This window comes from Diabrotica undecimpunctata, chromosome 7 (assembly GCF_040954645.1).
Source record: "Diabrotica undecimpunctata isolate CICGRU chromosome 7, icDiaUnde3, whole genome shotgun sequence".
Classification (NCBI taxonomy): domain Eukaryota; kingdom Metazoa; phylum Arthropoda; class Insecta; order Coleoptera; family Chrysomelidae; genus Diabrotica; species Diabrotica undecimpunctata.
This window is the reverse complement of record NC_092809.1, coordinates 97,539,514-97,566,225: the sequence shown is the minus strand read 5'-3', so window position 1 is coordinate 97,566,225 and position 26,712 is coordinate 97,539,514. Positions and strand designations below refer to the sequence as shown.

Sequence of the window (26,712 nt, the reverse complement as noted above, 5' to 3'; positions counted from 1 at the left end):
TTATAATATCGTGGTCACCTTCTTTATGTAGTTCCTCTAGGAGATTACCTACTCCGGGTAATTTGTTTCTGGCTAGTTTTTTAACTTCATGTTTCTCAATATATGGGTCCATATGGATCTGACTCATAACCTATATCTAGATTTAATTCGTCTCAATATTAGTCTATTAGTAAAATCAGTAATCTGTCATTTTATTCAGGCAAATTTTTATTCGATATTTTATTAAATTTATAAACCAATCTAAAAAAAATAAACCAATCTATAGTTTTGCGGGAAAATATTCTTTGTCTAATACCATCTCTTTTCACACACGTAAAAAAACCAACTAAGATCTCTAAGTGTATAAGATTTATTTATTAGAAATTTCTGAAACACCCCCTCATTAACAACTTGCTAATTACTCTTTTTTATACAAAGCTTAGGACTTTAATAAAAACCACAAATAACAGACAATTAACACAATAATTATTAATTTAATCAACATCGATCTTTTTAAAGTTGCCGTGGTATCCAAGAAGTTCACTATTTTCCAATTTCTCTGGCCGCAATTTCTCATTCACTTTTAACTCCTCCATTTTATCAAATCTCTCTTTATATTCTTTGAATTTAACTGCCCATAGTTCTGAAAAATAACAAAATAACTCCTGTATCAAATGCAGAAAAAAATTTAACAATAATAAAAATAATGAAACTATGATAATTATATCTTAATAGTAAAAATTTTTTAAGGCATTAAATATGTGCGCATGTTCTGCGCTAAGCTACTCATTTGGAATTGTAAAGGGGTCTAAAATGGATAGATACAGAAAATTTTCTCATAAAGACACGAAACTATCATACACGTAGTCCAGAAAAGAGAAGAACATTACTGCGGTATCTAGGGGACAGAGAACTTATGACCATAAGTAAATAACTGTTACAAAATCCACATGACTTCTTAGAAGAGTTAAATTAACGGATATTTTGTGGATGACGATACTAATTACTGCCAGAGACAGGATGTATTTTGCCTGATTTAAAAAGAAGAAGAAGACAAGAAGTTATTAATATTTACCTTTATTGCTTAGTTAGTAAATAAGATAAATTAAACGTGACTATTGACTCCTTCAATAATATAAATTTATTTAAAATAATTTAATTTAAACTTACTTTGAAGTTCTTCTAGCGACGGTGCTTTTCCGCCATAATCACTGGGTAGAGAGTCTTGAGGGACAACTTTAAGCATATCGTCCAAGCTTTCATGAACAAAAATCTATAAAATATGTCATATAAAATATCATCATTTCCTAGTTCTAAATAACAGAAAATACATTTCAATTAAATAAAAATTCCTTTCGTACTAAATTACACAAGTGGTTTAAAAAGTTTTATTTCTTCATGTTTTGGTGGTAGAAACGTAACTACTCTGCAATACTAATGCATATTTATACAAAATTTTGTTATTTCATAACATTTTTGGCGTACTTTTAATCCATTCATGCCCAGCGTTGCGTTTTCGCAACACTCTTAGCACATTCATACAATGACCTCTATATTTTCTCCTAATAAACTAATTCTGTAAGTGATATAAAGTTGAATGCTGGAATTAATGAATTTAAATCAAATAAAAGGCAGATATCGAGAAAACGTTATTTCTACTGAAGGAAAATTAATTAACGTCGAAAAAACTCGAAGTTGATGATTGATAAAAAAGATTCTCAAGGGTACAATATTTACAGAAAACCTACTCAAACAGATCATGTTATACATGAAACATCTAATCATTCAACCCAACATAAAATGGCTGCTTTCAACAGTTACATAGGCTTCTCAAATTTTTACTTTCTAATGAGAACTTCAATTTAGAACTTAATACTCTCAAGCAAATTGCTTTCAATAATGGTTATGATCCCCACATCATCCATAAGCTTTTAAATAGTACATACATTTATACAAGCATTTAGTACTATTGCTGTTAACTATTTAGTTAACAGCAACATTTCCAAAAAAATGTTAAAACGTTTTACTTTTACAATTGAAAACGAAATTCACAAAACACTTTAGGTTCCTTTTTAATCAACACCAAAGATAGGATGAACACTCTTGAAAAAAGTGGTATTTATTAATTAAAATGTGATGATTTTGATGCCTCTTATGTAGGTAAAACCATTCAAAAGTTATCTACTAGAATCATAGAGCACTTGAAAAGACCAAACTCTTCAAGTTTTGGTCACCATTTATTATCTAGTAAACATAATTTTAATATCAATACTGGTTCATCTATTTTACATGACATTAGTAGAAAGAAAAACTACTTGGAGTTGGATTTATTGAAAGATTTGGACATTACAAGGGAAACAAATGGAAACTTTCACTGTCTTAATACTGAAATTAATTTAAATTATATTAAATTTAAACCTATTTTTTAAAACTTTATTGCAGTTCGGGACCCAGCTCGACTTTTTAGACTTCCTGCACTGAGTATACCCATTAAAAGTTTATTAATTTCATATTTTGATTAATATTACTATTTCATTCTTCAATAACTTGCAAAACAAGCTTGTTCAGGATCAATTGATCTATAGTTGGCGTTGATTACAATCTCCATAATATCTCTTCGTAATTTAGATATACCATCTCCACAGTTGTATATTTCAACATCTCCCACTGTTGGTCAGTTGGTCTTGAAGAATGCTTTGACATTTTAAGTTTATGGATCTCCCATTGACTGTGGATTCAACTGAACTATTGGTATTATACCCTATTTATACACTTTGTTTACAATTTTCATTTTTAATTCTAAGTATTTCAATTTTATAGTTCGATTTCTTCTTTTCTATAGTATTGATAGTGCTTGGTAGACCATTTTATTGTAGTCAACCACCCACTATATAATAGATTGTTTAGTATATTTCTTACATTCACACTCTATGTCCACTTCAGTTGCCCCCAAACTAACACCCAAATTATTACTGACAGGTTTGAGTGTGATGTCTGGATTATTCAGTCTACATCAAGTAATCTATATAATTTTACATTTCATCAGTTGACTTCCTATAGAACCTTTGGTCAATGTTCAGTTTCATCGAATTTTAAATCACCATTTTTGCATATCACATCACCATGATTGTGACTGCCCATCCAAGTTGTCATATGTCGGATGCTACTTTTCAACCTTTCAACCTAACAGATGCCAACCTAACCTAACCGAACCTAACATTTCAGTTAAGACCAGGAGCCATTCTCTCTCCTGCTATCACCCAATATGTAGCTTCTTTAATTTTTTAATAATATTTAAACTGTTTGTCCTTTGCCTCGTGTAAATATATTAGTTAATGTTTATGACATTCACCAAATTGTTGGATAGCTTAATTTTGAAGAAGTAATTAATTTTCCTACAATTGAAAAAACGTTTCTTGGCTTATTTTAAAATGCCCTTGAAGATGCTCTAGGAGAGAAAGTACTTGGGCAAGATTTAATTAAAACTGTGCTCGATATCTGTCTTTTATTTGATTTAAATTCTGTAAGTATTTACAGTTTACACATTTAAACAGATGTAGTTAGTATAGGGTACTGTGTACCTACAGCTCGAAAAACTTCCGTTTGTTAGAGGTTGCCGCTGATAGTTAAAATGCCGAATTTCTGCGTGTTTTTACATGCAGTTGATCTATTCTGTTCTGTTCTGTTCTGTAATTGTAGTTTAAACTATATTGTTGCGGTTTTGCATCACTTAGCGCAATCAATAGTACTGCATCCATTTTTTGAAGTTGCGTTTTCGCAACACTGAGCTGAAAAATTAAGGTTTCAGTAATTTGTTTAACGATTTTTAATGGAAATTTGTCGAATACATTTTAGAATAATCCGTCTGTGAAACTGTTATTACTTGCTTAGAAATGAATGTTATTTGCTGTGCAAATGTCCGATAGTCATCTCAAAAAAACACACTACCGCTAAAAGTAATTATAGATCAAGAACCCACAGAATATTAGCCGTTCTAGAGAATTCCAATGTCATGGAAAAAGCAATTAGTGTGGATGTTCATTTGACATCCATTCTAATGTTCATCACTTACCCGCTCTCGTAATTTTTTACTTAACAATGTCCTTGCCAAAACTAATAGTCTGTCCATATACGTAGGTACATTAATTAAGTGCATCTCATTAAGTCTGTTGGCCCATACATTCTAAAATAATAATTATGTATTAATAATTCCATATAAAAAAAAAGCTCAAAGAACCGGTGACGAGCCTCGGACTAGGACAGAATATATGGTAACGACAAAGGTGAGAAAAAGGACGACGAACTGGAAAACGAAAAATATAATGAGAGTGGCGACGTGGAACATAAAAAGCCTAAATAACCGAGATCAGGAAATAGAAAAAGAGTTGAGAGAATATCAAATAGATATCTGCGACCTACAGGAAACAAAGAGGAAAGGTATAGGACAGACGCGGCTTGTAGAATATTTACTAATATATAGTGGGGTTCCGAAACAAGAAAGAGCAAAGGGAGGTGTCGCAATAATGATCAAAACAAAATATAAAGATCAAATTAAAGAGTGCCAGTACATATCTCAGAGAATACTTTTAGTAAAAATTAGGGAGAACAGCAAAATTATTAACATAATAGGGATATATGCACCAGAAGACTGCAAACCTGACAGCGATAAAGAAGAATTCTATGATGAGCTACAAACATTAGTGGAAAGAGAAGTGAAGCAAAATGAATTACTTATATTATTGGGAGATTTCAATGCCAGAATAGGGGACGAAGTAATACCAGGAAAAAAACAAAGGTTTAATGAAAGAGTTATCAATGAAAACGGAAAAAGAATGGTAAAATTCTGCACATCAAACGAACTAAGGATAACCAACACATTTTTTGATCTAAAAATTCAACACAAATACACGTTTGAAAATATAAGAGGACATACATCAATGATAGATTATGTGATCACAAACAGAAATATTCACCATAAACAGATAGTGGATGTGAGAAGTTTGACGTCACCCAATGTGGAAAGCGATCGCTATTTGATACTTGGTAAAATTAGATTCAATGAAAGATGGAAAGAGAAGCTTAAACAAACCAATGCAGAGGAAATAATAAAAATAGAAAATTTAAGAGATGACTCCATAAAATCATTATATCAAAAAAAGCTAGAACAGAAAATAAAAATGGAGAATATCGAAAATGAAAGCAATGTAGAGAATAGCTGGAGAAAACTTAAGAAAAATATTCTGGATGCTGCCCGAGAAGCCCTTGGAACGAAAATAATGAACAAAAAGTGGTCAACGAAAACACCATGGTTTACACTAGAGGTTAAACAAAAATGTCACCAAAAAAAGAAAGTTTTTCTAAAATATAAGTCAGAAAAAACGAAGGAATCATATGAAAAATATAAAAGAATAAGAACTGAAACTTATCAATTGGTAAGAAAAACAAGAACAGATTACTGGGAAAGATTCACAAAAGGCTAGAGATGGATTTCTATGGACAACAGAAACAAGTATGGCACTTCATAAGACAACAAAGAAGCGAAATGGAAGAACTAGTTGAAATAGAACACATACAAGAGGATACATGGATGGCCTTCCTGACAAAAATGTTTAAAAAACAAAACGAAGAACCTTTACCAGAAACGCCAAATATAATAACTGAGAAAAAGACCGAAATCTCCCAAAATCACCTCACCAGGAGAAGATCAAATACCGAATGAACTCTTAAAATATGGAGGTGATCGCCTTGTACAACAACTGCAACTTCTTATTAATAAAATAATCACCACGAACAGAATACCAGATGAATGTAGGAGAGCGATCATGGTGATGTTCTTTAAAAAAGGAGATAAGAAAGACCCCAATAATTTTCGAGCAATAAATCTATTAAATACAACACTCAAATTGACAACAAGAATAATAGCGACAAAAATAAATGAACGAATATCTCTGCAAGAGGAACAGAAAGGATTTCGGACAGGAAGACCATGCACGGATGCAGTTTTGTAATAAGACAAATAAAAGAAAAGTCGCTGGAATATAACAAACCAGCATATATGTGTCTGATAGATTTAAAGAAAGCGTTTGATAGAGTGAGAATTCGAGACGCGATACATTTATTATATGAAAAGGGAATATCACTGGATTTAGTAAAAACCATTGAGAATATATATAAAGATAACATAGCTATGGTAAGGTAAAGGAAAACTTTCGCAACCTATCAAATATGAAACTGGCATTAGAGAATAAGATTCGCTGAGCCCATCAATATTTAACCTTATAATGTATGAACTCATAAAGAAAGTTAAAAAAAGAGGAGGACATAGAATGGGAGAACAGGAAATAAAGGTTAATATGCTACGCCGACGACGCCATAATAACAGCCGAAAATGAAGATGACCTACAAAGATTAATTAAAGAATTCGAAGATACGGAGCTCATATACAACATGGAGATCTCAACAGAGAAAACTAAAATCATAGTGATATCTGCGAAACTGGGACGATGTATACCAGTCGTAAATAACAAAATAATAGAACAAGTGATGGAAACTGAATACTTGGGAATAAAACTGTCAAGCTACGGAAAAGTGGAAGAAGAAGTACAAAAATAAATGAACATGGCAAACAGAGCAGCAGGATGTCTCAACAACACAATCTGGAGAAACAAATACCTCACAACGGAAACGAAAACCAGGACATATAAATCAACAATAAGACCGATAATGACGTACGCAGCGGAAACAAGAGCAGATACGGCGAAAACACAAAGACTACTGGAAACAACAGAAATGAAAGTCTTAGGAAAAATAACAAACCAAACTCTAAGAGACAGAGTAAGAAGTGAGGAAATACGAGCGAGATGTGGTATAGAGGAAATAAACGCGTGGACCAAAAGAAGAAAAGTGGAATGGAAAATCAACACATCGAAAGAATGACAGAAAATAGAATAGTACGAATAGCAAGAGACAAATCGCCAAATGGAAGAAGATCATTGGGACGACCGAGGAAAAGATGGCCAGACAACGTCTATTGAGGCTAAAAACCGAAGTAAAACAGGCATTAAGCCTATTTATAAAGTAAGAAGAAGAAGAAGAAGAATAATTTTATATCTAAACATTTCTACTAAGAATTATCTTAAAATTAAAACTAAAAATTCATTTAATCAGGTTAATTTTTTCATTGTCGAGGGAGGAAATGTTTAATAGCCGAGCTCTTTTAATCCAGAATTATTGCGTGAAAAAATTTCTATTCATTAAAATTTTACCAAAGTTGGAAGAGAAGTTATAGAAAACCTGTAAATTACCTCAATGTCTTTCCTACTAAATTATCCATTTATAACTGATTATGCACAATGCAAATCAGATTGGCTACCCTTTTCCTTCTTAACATTTGCCGCACTATCTTTTTCGCTCTCTTTCTCTGCATCCCTCTCGCTTCACAACAACTTCCAAATCCCATAAAACCGAAACTTTGATTACATTTTCAAACTCAACACAGACCTTATAGTCCGACATACTGTCGTAATGCCCAATCCACATAATTATGAACCTTTTATCGACCACAGATGTTTCAAACAACTTCTAGAGAATATCATTCCACGTCTTGCAAAGATCATTAATGCATGTCCAAAAATTAGCTATTTGCCTACACATTGAAAAGTCACTAACACAATTATGCTACTTAAAGGATCTAGGATCCTAGGATATATCTCACTCATAAGTACGCTAGAAATAATCCTTAAGTAAATCCTCAATGAGCGACTCAATGGATTTTTCGAAGCCAACGATATCATTCCCAATTATCAATACAGATTTCAATCTGCTAAATCTCCCCAACATGTATTAGTAGACTTTTACTAAAGTAACCAAGCAATAAACGACGACAAAATCATCATAGCCACATTCCTTGATGTTCAAAAGGCCTTCGATCAAGTTTGGCATGATGGACTTGTTCGGAAACTAATTGAAATCGGGGTAACTTTTTATATAAAAATTGTAAAATCATACCTGAGTTACGAAATTGTAAAAATTCGTGAAAATATCTCGAAGAGCTGGAGTCCCACAAGTTTCAATACTAGCACCACTGCTTATATCATATACCACAATATCCTCAACACTCAAAATATACCAGCCACACAATTGTTTATGTATGCAGACGATGCAGCCATATTAAGAACAACAAATGGTATAATCCTAAGAAAATCTTTCGGAAAAATGGCATTGAGCAATAGCGCAGTGTTTAAAGTGTAGAGTTACACTTATGTCAACAAAAAATAGTCTTTTGTAACACAAAATCATACGTAAACTTTCTAACCGGTACTTCCTAACATTAATAGCAGAATGATAGCATCTGTATTAGCCCAACAGTGACCTATCCGAACCTATCTGTTCACCAAGATTCTTAGCTGTGACGCTGATTTTAAGTCAACTTTAGATAGGGTGCGAAACAGAGCACTACTCCTTAATTAACTTGCAGAAAGATTTGGTAAAACACACTAATTGGTAAAAAACTCTTATCTGCACTTAATCTACACTTATCTACAACGTAAATTAGTAAAAAAACTCTTATCTACACTTATAAAACCTACATTCAACCCATTATAGAGTATAAATTGATCATCTACGATCCCCTAGAAGACTCTTAGAAACGAAAACTTCTGAATTCCAATGGTAGTATCCTGCGTAGAGCAAACTATAAAACCTGGCAATTCCTCTCCGGTAAAACCCCCTACAATTATCAAGAAGATAAACTTTCAGAACAGAAATTTCACCCACAAAACCATAAATGGTTCACACACCAAAATACAAGAGACTTTAACAACTTCCTGTTCAACTTAAGTCAACGTGCGAGTCCTCACCCCAAAAATAAAAAGCTTCAACCCTGTTATTCTACTCCAAACATGCTTTGACGAGTATGCAAATCTGCTTGAATTATCCCTTCTAAATCTTCATTGCCTAATTTCCCATTTTATCTTCGGACAAGGCGAAAATGTTTTTTTTTTCGGTTTTCCAATCTCATTTGCAAATAACCAAAACTATTTGCTCAAAACTCCCTCTACTAACAAACAGACACAAACATTTTAATGCGTTACACAAGTTCTTGCGGTGACCTAACACTATAGTGGACTGCAGGAACAAAAGCAACTAGAAAATACTGTAAAACCTGTTGTGAAATTCCTTTCCAATTAATTCGAATAACTAAAACAGACTCAACTCGTAAGATGTAGGTAACGACCTAGTATTATGTAAAATAAGAGACATCATGAAATACTTTACACTCAAGAGAGCAGCGCCAACACAAACAAAAATCAAAGTCGAAGGATTAAATACGATATCCACGGAATACTTATACAGAAAAAGAATATCAGAGAAGATCGCTGGGAATAAAATATTGGAAAACTATACCATCGAGGAAATCTAGAAAAAACTCAAAAATAACATAATTAATGCAACAATAGAGTCACTTGCAGAGAGGAAAGTAACGAACACTAACATATCAAAAAAGAAAATACCATAGTTTAGAGAGGAAGTGAAGACAAAATATAAAGAAAAGAAGAAAGCCTTTTTACTATACAGAACACAATAAACACTGGCATACAACCACTATAAACGAATCAGAAATGAAACGAATACTTTTGTTACACAAATAATAAGGGAAGACTGGCAAAGCTTTTCAAAACATATGGAACACGACTTCTACGAAACACTAAAAGAAATATTAAGAATGATCAGGGGACAAAGAAAAGAGATAAACTAACTAATAAAAACGAAACATATTCAGAAGGAAACATGGGCCGACCACTTACGATCCCTATTTGCTAAAGGTGAATGAACCACTAGCACAAGAGGTGACGGCAAACGAAGAAATAAATATTGCGGAGAATGAGGTAAGGGAATCTTAAGGAATTTAAAAAGTAGAAAGTCACCAGTAGAGGACAGAATACCGAATACCGAACGAACGCCTAAAGTACAGAGCACCAGATTTGACCAAAAAACTATTAAAACTAATCCAAAAAAATAATAGAACAAAACAGAATTTCTCAAGAATGGAGATCGAGCATCCTAATACCTGTCTTTAAAAAGGGAGACAAATCGGTCCCGGAAAATTACAGAGGAATTCATTTATTAAACACAACACTAAAATTAACAACCAAAGTGATAACAAATAAACTAAATGAAATTATACCACTAGAAGAACAACCAGGTTTCAGGTCGGGAAGATCATGCAACTGACGCTATATTTATAATGAAGCAAATGTGAGAGAAATCATTAGAATATAACAAACCGGCATATCTATGTTTCGTGGACCTAAAGAAGGCATTTGATGGGGTCAAATTAAAGGGAGTTATCTACTTGGAAAAATACCTCTGGGAATAATCAAAACTCAACAAAATTGAAGCTGGCCATGGGATAAGACAGGTAGATTTCGTGAGTCCTCTATTATTCTACCCGATTATGTATGAAATAATAAAAAAACTAAGAACTAAAAAAGAAAACCAAATGGGTGAAAACAACTTAAAATAATCTGGTATGCAGACGACACAATACTACTCTCTGAAAATGAAGATGATTACAACGTATGCTGCACCAATTTAATATAACCGCCAAAAAATTTAACATATTAATTTCCCCCAAAAAGACAAAATGCGTGGTTATAACAGCAAATTTACTAAGATGTAAATGGGAGCTCGAAGTTCAAATAATAGATCAAGTAATGGAGTTTGAATATCTAGACATCACATTATCTAGATACGGAAAGCTCGAAAATGTAGTGGAACATCAAGTGAATAGAGCAAACAGTGCCGCAGGTTGCCTAAATAAACCAATATGGAGACATAAAATATCGAGAAAAAAATAAAAGGCAGAATTTACAAAACAGTATCAGATCAATAATGTCATATGCGGCAGAAACACGACCTGACACAGATAGGACAAAAAGAATGTTAGAAATAGCAGAGATGAAAAACTGATGGTAAGACACTATGGGATAGAGCTAGAAGACAGATATATGACATAGATGCAAGGTGGAGAGCATCAAGAACTGAGTAAGAAATGAAAGCATAATGAAAGTAGAATGAAGCGATCATATAAGCTGAATGACAACAGATAGAGTAGTAAAGACTGCAAGAGACGGTTTCCCAATAGGAAGACTAGAATCACATTAAAAAATATACAGAGTCATATTTATATAAAAAAGAAGAAGAAGAACTAAAACAGCCAGTTTCTATCTCCTCTGACCCAGACATCCCAACGGCCGTCGATATGTTTCACTCTCTGCACACATCCACGAAACAACAATCACCCCAGTGGAACTGCTCAGGCATTTCTTTGTACATCACAGAATATTTTAGCCATAAATCTTGATGAAAATTAAGAAATTAGCGGACTAAAGTAGTGAAAGAAAGTCTACAACGAAAGAAATGTACGATATAAGAGCATCCCACCTATAGTCTTGATTTATCGCCGTGCAATTTTCACAGCTTTGGACCAGTGAATAAGGCGTTCAAAAGGAACCGTTTTCAGTCATATGTAGAAGTACAAAATACCATAAATGTCACCATAGGGAGGTTTGGGTCTTCGCAAAGAAATAATTCCATATCAGCTCCCTAGATGCTCTACAGAGGACTTCGAGCAGTCAATTCAAAGTTTTTATCTGCGTTTCTATCCCAATTTCGTGGGTTAGGTAATCTCTCACAAAAAAAACGCAGTTTGATGATGAAAAGGCTCTAGCAAAATAGTCTAAAGACAAGTGGGGAGCAGAGCCCCGTGAAGGAGGCTCCCAGGGTGTAGGAAACCCTACATGGGAGTCGAAGTATGGTTAGGCTTGACTACTCACGGCTTAGAAAATGCACTAATTTAAACACTTTATTTCATATTGATATGTGCATTTTCAAGTCCATCGGCCAATGGTAAATTAAATAGGAGGTAGAAAGGTGGGGCAATGCTCATCGACGTGCTCATTGGCCCACAGTCTAAGGCACGCGATGACATAAAAGAATTCTTAAAGCGACAGTCACAAGAATCCCTTAAGCAGGATATACATCGATTGGCAAAACAATGGGATATATGTCTTAATCGTAGTGGTAGTATTATAAACAAACCTAGTATTTTAATTAAATTTATTATTGAATTATATTGAATTTAGTGCAATTAAGGCGAAACAAATAATGAATAATAAAAAAAATGGAGATTTAATTGTTACTAATATTTTCCAGAATAAAAATAAAACAAACAATACTTACTTCCAATACAAAAGCAATTTTCTTAACATATATTGGAGTACATTTAATAATAGTAGCAAATTTAGCGTACTTGCAATCAAGAACAAAGATTTCTCCCAAAGTAAGGTCCTCTTTATTTTTAATTTCAAACAAATTTCTTAACATCTTTCCTGCATAATCGTACACATCAAATGTCTCTGGATCTATATCATTAACTCTGAATATAGTTATCCTATGAAAATTTTCTGTGAGATGTGGTAGTGGTATCATATATCTGAAATATTGAAGCCTTTAGTATGCTTAGTGCAATACATATTTCGTATTTATGTAAACTGGACTGTTTATGTAAACATATAAATAGTCACAAAAAGGAATAGAAATATGGAGCAGTTTTGTTCTGATATAATACCAAAGTATAGAAAATTTATAAAAAAACATTATAAAAAAACTGGAAGAGTATTACAGAATTAAGCTATTTTAAGTTTTAAACACGTTTTAGAACGAGACAACTTTGGAAAATATCCACCTGCAGACAAGTTCATACATAATTGGTTAACTTTCAACAACAATACTAGTAAAATAAACAGGTTCCCTTGTTCTTTTGTTTATTGACAGGTTATGAACATATATAAATAGATAAATAGTTAGAAAATTGATAGAAAAACATTATGATTTAAACTGGAAGAGTATTGAAGAATTAAGCTATTTTAATTTTAAAACACGTTTTAGAACGAAATAATTTTGGAAAACATCCACCTGCAGACAAGTTCATAAATAATTAGTTTACTTTCAATAAAAATACTCGTAAAATAAACCGGCATCCCTGTTTTCCTGTTTTTCAACATGATATGAATAAATAGAAAGAATTGTGCAATTTTAAACACGTTTTAGAACGAGACAACTTTGGAAAACATCCACCTGCAGACAAGTTCATAAATAATTCGTTTACTTTTAATAACAATACTCGTAAAATAAACCGTCTCTCCTATGTTTTATCATTATACTGCATATTTTCAAATTTTTGATAAAATAACATGAAGCGATGTGTTTCCCTTCTTTAGAGCAGCTATAAATTTCTTGAAACATACGAAAAACCCGTTTTTCTAGTATTTTGGGGATATTTCTGGATTGTAAAATCCTGTCTCATGTTATATGTAGAAAGGTAAAAAACGGTTGGGTGAATTCAGTAAAAATACCCAAATAAACCTTGAAAACCTGGTTTTGACATATTTTAAAGTCTATAAAATATATTTATTTTATTTATCGTATGGCATACAAGAACACGTAATTAGAAATCAATATAAAACGTTACATTAAGTAGTACAAACGAACACCTAATGAATTATTACTACTACTACTACTATCGGTTCACAGCATTCTCCGACGCCTTCCGACTCCTAACCGCCATTCTTCTCTATTTAACCATAGGCCTGGAGGGATTTCTCTTTCCTCTAGTTCTTTTTCAATTCCCTCTCTCCAGCTTCTTCTCGGCCTTCCTCTTTTTCTTCTTCCTTGTGGTGTCCACGTCAAAATCTGTTTCGGAATCCTGTCATCTGGCATTCTCTGTACATGGCCGTACCATATTAACTGTTTTGTTTTTATGTCATCAACAATTGTATGCTTGATTCCCATCATTTCTCGTATTCTCTCATTTGGTATCCGATCTCTTCTTGATTTGCCTGCTGCTCTTCTCCAGAAATCCATTTCTGTTGCTAGTAACAGTTTCTCTGTCCTTTGTTTCATTGGCCAAACTGCACTGCCATATGTGATTACACTTTTAAGTATGGTATTGTATATGAGTTGTTTGGTCGCTTTAGATATTGTTTGGTTCCACAGAATGCCGTTCACCATGGATATGGGTTTTCTACCCTGTATGTTTCTGTCTTTTATAGCAGCATCGAGTCCCATCTTGAGTCATCTTCATACATAGGTACTTGTATTGATCACAGTGTCTAATTTCTACCCCATCGTCCAATATAATGGACTGCTTTGTCCCTCCAATACACATTGTTTCAGTTTTCTTAATGTTGATTTCGAGACCCCATTTGTTATATTCTTCTATTAGCTTCCGAGTCATGTAACTCAAGTCGTCATGATCCTGAGCAATCAGTATTTGGTCATGAGCGAAACATAAGGTGTACAGTGTAGTCTCGTCATTGAGAGGGATTCCCATGCCATTACATTTTCTTTTCCACAGCTTGAGTGCTTGTTCCAGATAAATTTTGAAAAGGGTAGGCGAAATACAGCAACCCTGCTTTAGTCCTTTCGTGACCTTAAATCCCTCAGATATCTTTGATTCAGTTTTAATTTTTGCAGCCGAATGTGTTCTTCGGTATTTTCAAAACTACCCATTTCTAATTTTTGGTCTAATCGTTTTTTATACAGTAGCTTTACACTCTCATGGTTTAAACTGTCTAGGTTGTACCGTATTTGTTTTATTAACTGATTTGACTCGATGTGCTCTTTTTATTTTTCGTATCTGTTTGGAAGTACCGTTTTAACTTTTAGCAGGTGATGATCGGTGCCACATGATGGCCCTCTGGCTACTCGCACATCTTGTATTTTAATTGTAGTTCTCTGTCTTACAATGCTATAATCTATTAAAGATTTCAGATTTCTGGTTTGTTGTATCCACGTGTATTTCTGTATATCGCGATGTGCATAAAATCCATTTAATATTTTCAAGTTATTTTGTGTGCATGTTGTTATTAATCTGGTTCCATTATCATTTCTGGTATTTTTACCGTGTGCTCCTACCACTTTGTTGTTCAATTCCCGTCCAACTCTGCTGTTGAAGTCTCCTAAAAGTATGATCTCCCTAGATGTTCCTACTTTTATAATTTCATCGTTCAGTTGTTCGAAATATGTATCTTTACTGTTGACCAATGCGCCCTCATTAATTCCATATACAACTAGTATGGCTATTCTGCTTTCTTTTATCGTGATATTCATTTTTATCAATCTCTGATTAATTGCTTCCCAAGAGGTAATATGTCTTCTAAAAGATTTGCGAATAACAATAGCAATACCTTGTTGTGCTCTTTGGTCTTTAGTTACTCCACTATAAAACAGGTCATAGTGACTCCACTTTTCAGAACCTTCTTTTTAGTTTCTGTAAGCACCGCAATATATATCTCTGCATTTTTGAGTTCTTACATGATTTCTGGTGTTTTTCGGGAGATACCTTGCACATTCCATGTACAAAAATTCATTAACCGTTTTCTTTGCTGTTATCGTCTACTGTGTTTCCAATCTTACGATTTTGTCACTTTTTATCATTTTTTTCACCAAAGCGAGTTTTGGAGAGTTTATTGTGTCTCCTTTTGAGGAAATTTGTGTTTCCAATCTTTTGTTCCGAGGCTTTGGTTAGGCTTCTTAACATTGTACGTGTTTTATGAGTACCGAGGAGTTGGCCCGGTGCCTCAACCCCCAACCTGGAGGGACAGGGATTTTACGTCAGAGTATCCTTCTCCTATGCGAGCTGTTTCAACTACAGCTAGAGAGTCTCACCTACCCTTCGATTTTAAACAAGCCCTAAAATCAGGGGCTGCTACTTCCGTCCTCCAGACCGTTATGAAGATCTTCTTCTCCGCCCTGGATGCCGTTGTGGACTTCATCCGTGACCCTGGACAAGGAACCCTTAGCAGGTACTAGTTTCCCGGGTCAGGAAACACCTGGAATCTGCGGAAGGCAGGGATTGATTGACTTTCCCTGATAGGACTATTTAAAAAGGAGTTCCTACCTGTACCTTATAATACCCCGAATTATTAATATAATGTAAAACATTTTCGGTCGCATTCAGGAACTCATCGAAGACTGCTTGTTCTTATTATGCTTAGCATTGTCTATGTATTGCGGGTTAGTTCAAAGCCTCGCGGTTTCTGATCGATACAGGCCATTTGGTGTGTTTCCTGTGGTGAGTCGCTCTCCCATTGTTTTCTCCAAGCGTTGGTAAGGTTGAAATGTTCCTGATGTAAGGAGTCAACTCTTAGCAATGGAGGATACCTGGAGTGCAGTCTGTTTATTTCGATATCAAGCTTATCATGGTGGATGGGTAGTTAATGGTTAGCCTCGATTTTTCGATGTTCTCTGAGAAGAGAATGATATCTTCGCAGTTTCGGCGGTGGAATGCGACTCAGAACAGGAAGCCAATAGTTCGGTGTGGGTCCAATTGTACCTGAGATCATTCGCATTGTCTGGTTTAATTGAATGTCAATAATCTTCATGTGTTTGCTATTGAGCCATACCGGGGAAGCATATTCAGCCGCCGAGTATACAAGTCCGAGAGCAGATTACCTGAGTACGGAGGCTGAAGACCCCCACGTGGTGCCACATAGCTTTTGAACTATATTATTTCGCGTTTTCAATTTTGCTGCCGTTTTTTTTGTAGGTGATCTTTAAACTGAATGTTTTGTTCAGAGTCACTCAAAGATATTTAGGTGTTAAGTTATGAGTAAGCAGTCTGTTTTCAAAGAGAGCGGAGATTTTTTGTTGGCTTGGGCAATATTTAGATTGAAACAGCACACTTCGGTTTTCATTGCATAGGGCCATAGTTTCTATTTGCGAAAGTATTCTCCCATAAGTACAAGGTCATCCGTTAGTATCGTTTCTGTAATAACCATGCTATTGTGTCTTGCTCCAATGGACCAGTCGTTAGCGTAGCCAAATATCTGCGAAGTTGTCCCAGTTAGGTCCGCGATGTATAAATTAAACAATAAGGGTGCCAAAACAGATCCCTGTGACAGTCCATTGCTGAGCTTCATTTGGACACTTTTAAAGTTGCCCGTTGTGACTTGAAAAGATCTGTCGGTGAGCATGTTATCAATGAGTTTAGTTACCTTTTGACACGGGATGGCACGAATTAGTTTATAGATTAGTCCTTGTCTCCAGACCGTATCGTATGCAGCTGATAGGTTAATGAAAGCAACAAATGTTTTTTGCTTTCTTTGAAAACCTGCTTCAATATGTGTTAATAAGGATAGGCCCTGATCTGTGCAGCTGCGGTTTGGTCTGAACCCTGCTTGCTCAATAGGTATCAATTCAAATATGTTTTACTAATTCTATATATAATAAACATAATAAACATTATATATAATACATAATAATCAACAGTTTATAGACACATCTCAGCAGTGCAATCGGTCGGTAGTTTTGGGGCTGATCATTTGCCTTTCCTGATTTTAATATGGCTATAATGGAGGTATTTTTTAGTCAATGGGGGATTTCTCCTGATTTTCATACATATCTGATTTTAGATCAGATTAGATTTTAACATCTAAAAGTTCTGGATGGATTTTATCTGAGACGGGTACCATTCTAGACATAATTTCTGATATTGCTGAAATAATTTTTTCTGGAGTAAACTTGTCAGAGTATCCAGATGTAGGCGGGCATGCAGACTTTATTATTTGTAGTTCTTGTTTTATTTTGGTGGTGTGGTTACGATCTCTAGGTGCTCTTGAGGTTGGTACAATGTATTAGGTTACCAGCTATTGTTACTTTGTCTCTAGTTGGGAGTCTGCTACTAATAAGTTTTCTAAGTAAAGACCACGTTTTTCTGCTTTATTTACTAAAGTCTAATTGTTCTACAGTTTCCATCCATTTTTGTCGTTTGGCTGCATCCAAACTGTGCAGTAGTTCGTCCGCAATTTCTCGGTCTTGGTTTTCGTTATATTCTTGATACAATTACTCACATTTTTCATCCCATCCTAGGACATACTTTTTACGGTATCCTCTAGGTATAGTTTTCTTCGCTGCAGAGATAACCGCGCCAACAAATCTCATATAGTTTGCACGTATTGAGGTTATTAATCCAAGACATTTGTGGAATCTTTTAGTAAAAGTCACCCTCTGCTTTTTGAAAGTTCCACCTAGGTCGAGGAAAAATAATATTATTGGTATTTTGATGCCAACTTCTATTACAACTGGTCTATGTTGGCTATGTGGAAAATCTGGGAGTACTGTACGTAAAGCTGTCAGTATTTGATCTTTTTCATGTGTGGGTGGGCGTGAATAACATGCGAAGGCCAAAGGACTGCTGGGGGTTTAAAAAGCACATAAAATATAGAAAATCTCCAAACAGATCCCTAAAAAACAGTTTTTAAAGATTGCGGACCAGATGCAAAAATCTGAAATAAATCAAGAATATAGTTTTTCATGAAATCCACAAAATAGAAAAAAAAAACTAAAGCTGCAGCCATATCAAAAAAAAGTTATAGCTATATATAAGCTTATCCTTTTTTGAAAAAAAAAACGCGCTTTTAAGTAAATTTAAAAGTTTTGTAACAGCCTGAACTATGAATGTGAATTTTTTAAAACTTTTAAATTGATTTCAATCTTCCTCAAAAAAAGTAAAACGAAAAGATGACTCTTTGGCGGCTGGGGCGAAGGTTGCCGATTAAAAATTCCGGTGAGTCTCAGATGTAAAAAAATGAAAGTGATTTAATTCTATAAGTAAGGACATTTATACGGACTCAGATAAATAATAAAAAGAAGTTTGGAACAACATATATAAAATATTTGACTATTTACCAAATATCTTATAAATAAATTTTCTTAAAAATCGCAACAAGTATATTCGAATTTAAAAGTGTTTAAGCAAAAAACTAGTTTATTTTATTACTTATTTTTACAATCCTTGTGCAGAAATTTTTTGGCCTTGAATATTTATCATATAAAATTCTTCCAGCCTATAAAAAAGGCGAACAAAAACAACCAGGAATAATTTATGGTATATAAATAAAAAAGTTATCAGTAAATTAAAACTGCAAATAATTTAAATTTAAAATTAAATTGTTAATGCTGTTAATTCTTACTGAATTCAATAAGCTTCGGATTTATTATGGTATTTTTTCATAAAATTAAGAGTATTTTAAAAATCAATTCAATCAAATTTCTGTTAATTTTCTGTTAATTAATTAAACTCAAATGTAAGTACAGGTAAAACAACAGCGATTTTCTAAAAAACTGGATACGGATTTAATTAGAACCAACAGTCGGGTAATTTTAAATACCTAATTTAGAAAGCAATTTTGAGAATAATGAACAACAAAAATTGATCGAGAGCCATTGAAACCAAACCAAAACGATTATGAGCAGCTCAACTCCAAACTTATAGGATAATATTCGAAAAAAGCAACAGTAAATGAACGATGAGATTTTAAATCTAATGGACAAAAGTAGCAAATTAAAAATATCAAAACTTAGAAATATACGAATTAATAAGAAGACATCATCATTCTGGCTTTACAACCCTGCTTGGGTCCTAGCCTCCCCAAGAATTTCTCTCCAGTCGTCCCTATCCATCGCCTTCCTCCGCCAAGCACGTGTTTCCATGTCTTCATCGATGTTATCAAGGAACCTTGTTCTAGGTTTTCCTCTTCTTCTCTGACCGATGGGTCTATCAAGGAGCATTTTTCTAGCTGGGTCATTTTGTTCCATCCGCATTACATGCCCTATCCACCTCAAACGTCCTATCTTAATATGTTTTACGATATCAGGTTACTGGTATATTCTGTAAAGTTCTAAGTTGTATCGTCTTCTCCACACTCCATTGTCATTCACTGCTCCATACTTTTCTTTTGAAACGTCCCAACATATTTTCATTATTTTTTGTTAGAGTCCAGGTCTTTGAATCATATGTTAGGACTGGGCGTATTATTGTATTCTAGAGTTTTATTTTTGTATTTCTCATTATAATTGTGGATATAAGGAGGAGATTAAGCAAAAAATAGCATCTGTTTGTCGTGCAAATTCATACTCTACATATAGTTTTTTAAGAGTTAGTTTTGTTAAATTTACCAACTGATTTGGTATTCCTGGCTCTTTCATTGCTTTGAACATATGCTGCTTTGTAGTCTATAAATATGTGATGAGTATCAATGCCATATTCCAGTGTTTTTGTATTCCGGTTCCGTTTAGAGCATTCCTAGATATCTCCACTTTTGTGTATGGTGTAAATTTTTCTAATGTTACAATTATTGGGAAGAGATTTATGTGTCCATATATCTTATATAAGCTTCTGTAATGCCATTGTGGTATTATGACCACCTTTTTTATATAGTTCAGCTGGGAGATTATCTATTCAGGGTGATTTGTTTCTGGCTAGTTTTTAACTGCATCTCTAACTTCAAGAATCGTTGGTGGTTCATCTTCCCTCTCGTCTGTTTCCCTTACCTCATCTCTTTCATCTTCTAGGTTTTCTTCTTCTTCCTCTATATTAATTACCTGGTTAAAATATTCCACCCATCTATTCAATACATCTTCCCTTGTTGTTAATAGGTCGCCATACTGACTTCTGCATTATCTTGTAGTTGCCTTGAATTATTTCCTGTTGATGTTAACTTTCTTATAGAATCCTCTGAATTCTTTCTTTTTGTTGAAGTTTTATATATATTTAGATATAAGGATTGACAGAGATAGTTTTAAACAGCTTCAAATATGCAGAGGATTAAGACAGAGCTGCATTTTGTTTCCACTAATATTTAACATGTATTCGGAGTTCGTTTTTAATAAAACATTGGATAGTGTTTAATGTGGTATGCAAATTAATGGCATCAATATCAATAATTTGAGGTACGCGGATGACACAGTGGTCATTGCAAATAGTTACGAAGAACTACAAGATAGGCTTAGACTAGCCATATGGGAGATCGTGAAATTTCCCGAAACACCGCCTTACTATAAAAAAAAAGCGGCAATGGAAACTTGACGTTATTTGTAAATGTTAAATTTACAATACATCATAACAATATATATATATATATATATATATATATATATATAATATTAATATTATATATATATATATATATATATATATATATATATATATATATATATATATATATATATATATATATATATATGTGTATATATATATTTTCATCTTCTTCTTTTTATATAGACATGACTTTGTCTGTTTTTCAATATGCCTCCACTAAGTTTTTGTCTTTCCATCGTTTTCGTGGTCTTCCTACTAATCGTCTTCCTCTTTATGTCAGGTCTTATTTCTGCCGCGTATGTTTTCTGCCGCGTATGTTATTATTGGTCTGATGACTGTTTTGTAAATGCTGCCTTTCGTTTCTTTTCCGATATTTTTATTTCTCCAATATATACAGTGAGCACGTCAAGGTTGAAATAAATTCGTTAAACGCTTCTGGGTAAAAAGCACAGACATGTCGATGTCGATTTTATTTTTCAGTTGCGCATTTTTTGCTGAACTCATATCTTTTGATCACTTTGATGACAATTGAAAAATAAAAAATATTTTACTCACATGTAAACGTAATTTATAAAAATATAAACGGGACTAAATAAACCTACAAACTATTAAATTAAATGTTTAAATTTGGGAACCGTTTGCCTCTTGACTATATGCAAGATAGGTTTCGCAGTCAATATCCCAAGCACACACACACACATACATGCAAGACGATATTGAAACTTTTTAGCAAGAAAGCAAAACAATATTAAGGGTATCAGCATTAATTAAATTTATTTTGGTACTAATTCTTTCTTTATTTTCATCAATACTATTAGGTCTGTTAAGGTAAACTTTAGACTTAAGGTATTTTTATGCGAAAAAATTTAGTAGGGACAAATCAGGAGATCTAGCTGTGCTCCATCTTGCTGATACCATAGTGAATTGTCTAGTAACTAAAGATTTCGATGATTTGGGTATAGAGCCGCAAGTGCGGGAATTATTCGCTGCTGTAGTAAATAAAAATACTTGTCACCGTTCAATAAAAGATGGGCCACAATTTGATTACCACATTTTCTCCCACACGTCAACTGTCTGTGGATACTGAGTGTGTATCTACCTACACTTTTGCCTATTTACATTACCTGTTAAGGAAAAGGCTGTGTGATCTGAGCAAACATATTTTTGCAGGAATTGCTATATCGATCCATTATTAATTCACAAAATTTTGTCTGCGATCGAAATCATCTTTAGAGTGCACTTTAGAGACTTTAAAACAGACGTTTGACATATCGATTGCTTTAATGCAATTTGACAGTTAAGTAAATAAGGATTTTCTTGCACTGATAATAATATTTCATCTAATTGTTGATCTTGCGTAAGGCCTGGACATTTGTACAATGAGAATTCAAACTAGCAACAATTTGTGCCATAGATCTTACTCCATACTCGCATCCCGAGTGTTTGTCATAAGCGTTTCATTAACGATTATATATATATATATATATATATATATATATATATATATATATATATATATATATATATATATATAAATACGTTCAAATTATCGGGTATAGTGGTCTATAATAAAAATCTTTCTTTTTTCTAAATTACTCAATATTTCGCTATTTATTTAAAAGCTTCCTCAGGAGTAAACTAAAAACAATTTGAACATTACAAAAAATTGCGTACAAATAAATTTTAAAACACTTACAGAATTTAAAAGATTTCGCAAATAAAAACTGACATTGAAGTATTTGAAAAATTGTCTTAAGCACGTTCGTTACAGCTATACGATGAAAAATTAAAATTATTTCAAATGTAAAAATAAAAATAACAATAAAAGAAAAGTTAGAAGAATAATATTTATTTGATGAATTATTAAGGTTAGTTGTTATTAAGATGAATCTTGGCTATTTTTAATATTTATAAATTTTGTTCAATATGTTACAATATATATTACTTAACTGTCCAGTGTCCGTTTTATAATTTAAAGTGTTTTTATTTTTATTAATGTAATACATTTCAAGAAATAATCTACTTTTGTAGTTATCAGTCTGTGCCAAAATGTGAGCTTTGTTATAGTCTAGCATATGATCAGTGTTTTTATAGTGTTCAACCACTGCGCAAGTATTTTTTCTCAAGCGGCAATCACTTTTATGTTGTGTGATGCGTTGTTTTAGCCAATTTTGACATCCTAAACACGGTATTTCATAAACGACATTACTTTTATATAAGGTTGGTACTGGGTCTTTGATTTTTGAAAATAGTTGTTTGCTGTTCATGGTATTATATTTAGCTATACTAATATTAGGAACATTTTTGAATATAGATATGACAGAATGAGTTAGACCATTAATAAAAGGAAGTTTTTTATGTTTTGATTGATTTGTTATTAGAATCATATCCATATTCAAAAATGTTCCTAATATTCTCTTTGGCCATCGTTGATCATTCATCCTTTCTACATGGCCATACCATTTCAGCCTTTTGCATTCTAAGTTTACATTAACGATTAAAAAACAATATTTAAAAATTATCCCAAAATACTTATCTGGAAATGATAAAACAAGGTTTGAACTTGAATAAAACTAATATGTACTTATACTAACAATAACAAGAAAAAGTATTTTCAGTTGTGTTTTTGAGCCTTGAAAATCGTAATTTTGGGCTGTTTTTTTTTCAGTTTTAATTTGTTTATAACTCAATAACGATCAAGTTAAATAAAACGACCAAAAAATTCAAAAAATTTTGCCCGGGCCAAAAAAATTTATCACTTTAAAAAAAATTGTTTAAAAAAAACTTTTTGCCTGAGCGACCTGTTGAACCTTATTTTGGGGTATCTTATGAAAGTGAATAACCAAAAATATCTCATTGGAAAATTTTTTGAACGAACCCGAGCTTTTCGCCTTGTCTATTAGATTAGGTGCATTTTTGAACTCAGTCTGAACTCGGTCAAAATATGATAGATTGTATTGTTCTAAGTAAAATTTATAACTCATGATTGGTGCTGATTTTCTATGATTTCTCAAACCTGAAAATGTCTCATGACCCCAGTCCAAGTCCCGTATATTCTGCGCAGGTATATTCCATTATAAAGCAGAAAACTGTTGTTTTTTTGGGGTCAAGTACCTACAAGTTTGATGATTTTAACTAGTTTAAACAATTTGATACTTACACTGCCTCGTCAATCAGCCTCATGCGATCTAAACCGGGATGCTTGTTTTCGTAAAAATCAGGGATCAAATCTCGAACAGTATAGTACATATCTAATGTTCTTTTAGTTTTTTCGGTACTAAATTTACAGTTTGTTAAAAAATATTCAATCGTGTTATCACCTAAAAAAAATTGGTAAAATGCTTGAAAATGAAAAATTTTAAACAAAAAACAGTAATTGAACAAAAAATATCCGCTAATAGTTATCCACTAAAGTTTCTACCTTTATCCTTAAATATTTCTACGCTAATATACTTATATCTAGTGCTTTACAACTGGCTTGAATTTTTCTGGTGATTGTGATTTTGGTTTTATTCTAAAATTGAAAACTAAATTGAAAATTATAGATTTTGTCATCTGCGTGGAAAACTAAGTTAGACCTCATTAGGAAGAAGAGAAATATATGTACAATCTCTAGCTGTACACTCTGTACCGTAAGTTTACTGAATGTGAGCTTAATTTGTAAACGAACTTCTAAAGGGGGCTTTTACTTTCTAAATTTTCAAAACACATACTTATATCAAAAGAAAAAGTGAAAAAGTTAATAAAATAGCATAAAAGGAAAATACCACTATTAGAAAAGTAGTATCATATCGAGGATACAGAATTTGGTGCTTATTCAGAATAAACTAAATGTACGATCAAATACTTAACATGTGGTGTCCCAAAATCTAGCCATCTCAATGTGTTACTAGAGTAGACCAACATACAATGACAGAAAATCTTAAAAAGATGTTAGAAAAACACTTTCCAGAAGTAATATGTACGTCGTTAACGGCTAAGCATCCCAAAATATATTCATCTTTTAAAGTTTCAATTTTTGAACAAAATTTCGGTATAGCGACGGACCCAAAACTACGGTTAGTAGGCTCCTATGTAAGTAGGTTTTTTATGAAACGCCCAACACATAAGCAAATAAAGTAGAGGATGAAGAAATGACTTTTAAACAGGTAAAAGAAAGAGATGAGTACGACTTCCTTCTGTTAAATGTTTATTGACTAAATAAATTTTAAATACATTGTTTATATGCTGATTATAAGAAGTTTGATTTGAAACTTCTTTGTATGATTGAGACGTGGTCAGCAGATAGTCAGCAGCAGGCAAGGTCATTCATTAGAGTTTTCCAAATTTTATAATTGTAAATTCTTTTAGTAGATCCCAATATAAATGTGGTGGCGTTGCAGTTTGGGCAATGTATGTATGATGAATTTGTATCAGTTTATGCGGATGACTCAACAATTCTAGATCGCGATAAAGACGTAAATTAAAAAAAAACTCACTGAAGACCTTCTCTGACTAGTCCAACAATCAGTAGCTCCTGTTCAATGTTTACAAAACTAATTTTGTATCTGTGGTTTACTACTGTATAATCAAGTTCCCCAAAAATTTAAAAACATTAATTCAACTACAGCTTTTAAAAACCAAGTTAAAGAGTACCGAGTGACAATGAATCCTTATTTATACATTAGGTGAATATTACGAGAGTGTATCTGTGAATTCCCAAGTTGCAATATAACCAAATTTAATAAATATTATTTTAATTATATTACGCTGCCTATATTGTACGCTTTTATGTATTTTAATGTTTTAAATATTTTTTATGTATTGTTCCATTTTTTGTAATGATTTATATTTATAATTTTGTACTTTTGGCTTGCTATAAGCCTTGTTGTAGCTTATAGTCAAATAAACTATCTATCTTTTTATCTATCTAACTATGTCGGGATAGTGTTATGAGTTTCATTTTTTTTTATTTTTTCCTCATGATTTACTACAAAATCACTAATAAGAGAATTTTACTGTTATCATAGCATGTGGTTATCTTTTTAAAGACGAATCACATGCTATGATTTTTTCTGACGGATATTATAAAGTTAAAGTTAATTTAATGTAATCGAACTAACTATATTACAATAAAGTCGTCCCAGGAACGCAACTCAGGAAAGCAATATCATATTAAAGTTGTCTACTTTAAAATGTATAATATATATATATATATATATATATATATATATATATATATATATATATATATATAGAATAGAATAGAATAGAATAGAATAGATGGTATTAAATCTGAAGTACTTAAAGAACTATCGCCAATACTAACTGGTCCCATTACTTATTTATTAAATCATGTATTTTCTAGCGGCAAATGGCCCGAACAACTTAAGCAAACAGTGGTGATTCCCATTCATAAGAAAGGCAATCCAAAATTAACAAATAATTACAGACCAATCTCACTAATCACTTCACTTTGCAAGATATTGGAAAAGGCTATAAAATATCAACTAGTATTATACTTAGAAAAATATAAGTTAATTTCAAACAAACAATATGGTTTTAGGGAGGGAGTATCCGCGGAAAATGCAATATCGTACCTATCTAACAAAATTTACAATTTAGTTGACAGCAGTACACCAACAGCTTGTGTATTCCTAGACCTGGCAAAGGCGTCCGATACGGTTAGTCACTCACAACTATTAGATACTTTAGCAGACATTGGTATAAGAGGAAACACATTTAACTTAATGGAAAGCTACTTAAAAAATCGATATCAAAGAGTGCGACTAGAAGGGAAATTGAGTAGT

The 26,712-nt window shown here is 32.9% G+C and overlaps 1 protein-coding gene across 1 annotated transcript in view; it reads right to left on the bottom strand.

The window, feature by feature from the left end:
• Positions 1 to 443: 443 nt before the first annotated feature.
• LOC140446565 (uncharacterized) overlaps positions 444 to 26,712 on the bottom strand; it is a 109,159-nt gene continuing 82,890 nt past the window's right edge. The window contains exons 10-14 of the mRNA XM_072539129.1: positions 24,084 to 24,243; positions 12,223 to 12,475; positions 4,052 to 4,162; positions 1,150 to 1,252; positions 444 to 622 (exon numbers count right to left, since the gene is read on the bottom strand). Of these exons, the coding sequence (XP_072395230.1) occupies positions 474 to 622; positions 1,150 to 1,252; positions 4,052 to 4,162; positions 12,223 to 12,475; positions 24,084 to 24,243 (776 nt within the window). The 3' untranslated portion in view covers positions 444 to 473. The remainder of the gene's footprint in view (positions 623 to 1,149; positions 1,253 to 4,051; positions 4,163 to 12,222; positions 12,476 to 24,083; positions 24,244 to 26,712) is intronic.